Here is a 3,383-nt window from a genome sequence, read left to right as displayed (position 1 = left end):
CTGCCCAAAAATAAGCCAATTAGAACATTTGGAAGAATTGTGTTACACACATATAGCCTCATATAATGACACCCAAAGCAAAAAAGAGCGTCTACAAGACCAAATCAAACGTGCAAGAAATCTGCATGCATATAAGACAAGGACTTATGGACATCCTTTTGAATTAGATGGTGCCACACAATAATCATCGACCGATTCGAGAAAATAGAAAATATAATTCAGGATCGGAAGCCTCATATTTACGTAGCACACCAAAGGCTAAAAGATGATCCTGCAAGACCAAGGGTTATGCACAACCAATGTATTTGTGCGCAAGACTAGGTATTACAGGATCACCCCTTCAACACATCGTGCTACAGATTCTATCATCGATGCATGCAACATAACGAATGCAAAAAATAAACATCAACATATGGAGCCTCATACTTAGTGCACACACATACCAAAGTGAGGACCCTGCAAAACCAAGTTGTTGCTTGCACAAGCAATGCATTTGTGCACAACACTATGTTCTGCAAAATCATACCTCGAACACATAGTGCCACATGTTATAATTATCGATAAATGTATCCAAGATTGGCTTATGCAAAAACATCATAATTACGAGCATCATCATAAACATATACAAAGGTTCTAACAAATGTCCCTACGATATCAGGGAGAATGCACATTAGAACTAGTGTGCATGTACTACCAGGTATTGTAGAGACATCTGCTAGACACACTAGACACTGAGATAATCCGACATTTAGCAAGTATCATGGACAAAAAAAATGCTTGTTCACAACACATGCTAAATGCAGATTATCCCTATGTTACTTTGATAGTGTCAAGTTTTCAGCATCGGCCATCGGGACTGCAATAAAATAGTGCCTCATATTATGCACCGTGTGTCAAGGATCAATCATAATAGGTTTGCACTCATGCAACCCATTGGGATCTTGGACACAGAATGCGAATTATTCATAGGCCGTAGATAGAAACAGTGAACAATGCATAAATCCCCCAAATTTGCATCGATCTTACCATATAAAAATGCATCTAGAAAAATCGGGCAAATTGTAACTGTAAATCGAACTAATGTACAAATAGATCTGCTAATTATGAAACCCACAAACATAGCATGAGAACAAGAATGAGCATAATCGATCATATCGACCGATAATTGACCCTAGCACTACAAATCTATCGTGCATTTCATGACTAAGCCTAGAACAAGGTTCCCACAAACAGATCTACGACTGTATAGTAGGACGAGAGAACGACCCCGGTTAATTAGGTCCGCCATCCGACTGCCTAACTACACGGCCTCATTAATCTACGTGTGGATTAACACGTAGACCGTGTGAGCGATGCAAGTGCAAGAAGAAAATCCAAGAGGCCGTCCTTCTTTTCTGGTGCAGGATGAGCTGTGGCGTGCGGGTGGTGCACGTCAGAAAAGCCGAAGATGGAGGCGAAGCTGACGTCGCTGGCGAGGGCGAGCAAAAAGAGAAGGAAAGCGGGCAGCGCCTGCACTGCAGCGACAGCCACGGCACCCTGATAAGACGAGAGGGACGGTGGAAGTTGGAACAGTTCAGTCGCGTCCGTTGCCCCCTCGCCGCAACTCTCTCTCTCTCTGGTCCACCTCCACCGCTTCCTACCGCCATCCCACCCAACTTCTCACCCCCACGCGCCTGGCGCCTCAAATAATTCGCTGGCAAGGAGGAGCAATGGCAGCGGTGCGGCCGCGCTACGGCAGTCACGGGCAATCGCGCCTCTTCCACGACGCCTTTAGGTACTACTCGTCGCCGTCGCAGCTGCTTTAATCGTCTCCGATGTGATCGTCCGTCGTCGGTCGTGTCGTACTAGTCGTCTCATCGATCGGATGGGTGATTTGGGCGTCTGTGGTGTGGGCAGAGGTGGCGACGCTCCGATGGAGCCGCCCAAGGAGATGGTGGCGCCGCCGGAGGAGCAGCATCAGCATCCTCCTCCTCTGTTCTTGGATTACTCCCACGGAGATGGAGGTAATCGAAGCATCAGTTTTCTTGTTCTATGAGACCAGGATGTGGTTGTGTCTTGTGTGTGACTGTAAAGATTCAGGTGATTGAGTTGTTGGCTTTGATGCTGTCGCAGATGGCAGCCACGGCCGGAAGCGGCCGCGCGACACCGAGACACCGCCCCTGCCGCGGCTCTTGTCGCTGCAGACGCTGCAGGGTTCTCCGCGGCAAAAGATGATAAGCCTGGCGCAGCTGCAGAGGCGGCCAGCGACGACGGGCCTGCGGCTCGACTTCGACGACGGAGGCTCAGAGCACGCGGCGTGCACATCGTCGTTCGACGACCAGTACACGACCGAGATGGACCGGCTGATCCAAGAACACGTGAGGATCCACGCGCTCGCCTGTTTCATGGTCACTAGTGATTGACACGGGGATTGATGTGATGACGACGATGAGCTCGTTGTTAATATGTAGGCGGAGAGACTCCGGCGCGCGCTAGCTGATACGGGGCGTCGGCACAGCCGCTCGCTGCTCGGCGTGGCGGAGGCGTTGGCGGCGCGACGGGTCAGGGGCAAGGAGGCAGAGGCCTCGAGGGCGGTGCGGCGCGGCGCCGAGCTGGAGGAGCAGCTGGCTCGGCTGAGGGCGGACGCGGCGGCGTGGCAAGCGAAGGCAATGTCCGACCAGTCCACGGCGGCCGGGCTCCACGCGCAGCTGCAGCAAGCGCAGGCGAGGAGCGGCAAGGCCGCCGAGCAGGACAACAGCGCGGCGGGCGCAGCGGACGACGCCGAGTCCGGCTTCGTCGACCCGGACAGGGTGGTGGAGCTGGTCGCGCCGCCGTTGGACAGGCCTTGCCGCGCGTGCCGTCTCCGGCCGGCCTCCACCGTGCTGCTCCCTTGCAGGCACCTCTGCGTGTGCGACTGGTGCGAGCCCGCCGTCTCGGCATCCGCAGCCTGTCCCAGGTGCCGCTGCCCGGTCACCGGCAGCGTGCAAGTCTTCTTCTCTTGACCATAGTTGCCAGAAATCCGGGTCGTCCGGGTCGAGGAACGGGGTCGAGGGTCGAGGGTCGACATCCCAACGAACAAGGATCGACGAGGGGTATACATCTCTGGTACGTCAATTTGGGACGAGGATCGCGATCCACTTAATTCTGGGTCGATGACCCAGTGAATCAGAATTTTTTCCGCTCTGCACAGAGAAAAGAAGAGACGAAGAGGCGCAAGAATTTTTCCAGAATTTCGTGATTAAGAGAAGAAGAGGCCGCAACAATTATTTTCCTTAACTTCCGTGCTAATTAACTCTGGTCTGGCTCGTTTTCCTCTCTTCGCACGCTCCTCGCATGCAGAAATTTTGGAAAGGGTAGCTATTTAGTTGACCAGTGCATGCTATTTGGGAGGGCAGTTAGCTGAG

The 3,383-nt window shown here is 52.4% G+C and overlaps 1 protein-coding gene across 1 annotated transcript; it reads left to right on the top strand.

The window, feature by feature from the left end:
* Positions 1–1,629: 1,629 nt before the first annotated feature.
* Positions 1,630–2,981, top strand: LOC124650075 (BOI-related E3 ubiquitin-protein ligase 1-like). Its single transcript, XM_047189637.1, has 3 exons — positions 1,630–2,003; positions 2,089–2,357; positions 2,451–2,981. Exons 1-3 carry the CDS (start codon positions 1,865–1,867, stop codon positions 2,979–2,981), a joined length of 939 nt encoding a protein of 312 aa, XP_047045593.1. The 5' UTR covers positions 1,630–1,864.
* Positions 2,982–3,383: the final 402 nt, after the last annotated feature.

Source organism: Lolium rigidum, chromosome 4 (assembly GCF_022539505.1).
Source record: "Lolium rigidum isolate FL_2022 chromosome 4, APGP_CSIRO_Lrig_0.1, whole genome shotgun sequence".
Classification (NCBI taxonomy): domain Eukaryota; kingdom Viridiplantae; phylum Streptophyta; class Magnoliopsida; order Poales; family Poaceae; genus Lolium; species Lolium rigidum.
This window is presented reverse-complemented; position numbering and strand designations above follow the sequence as displayed.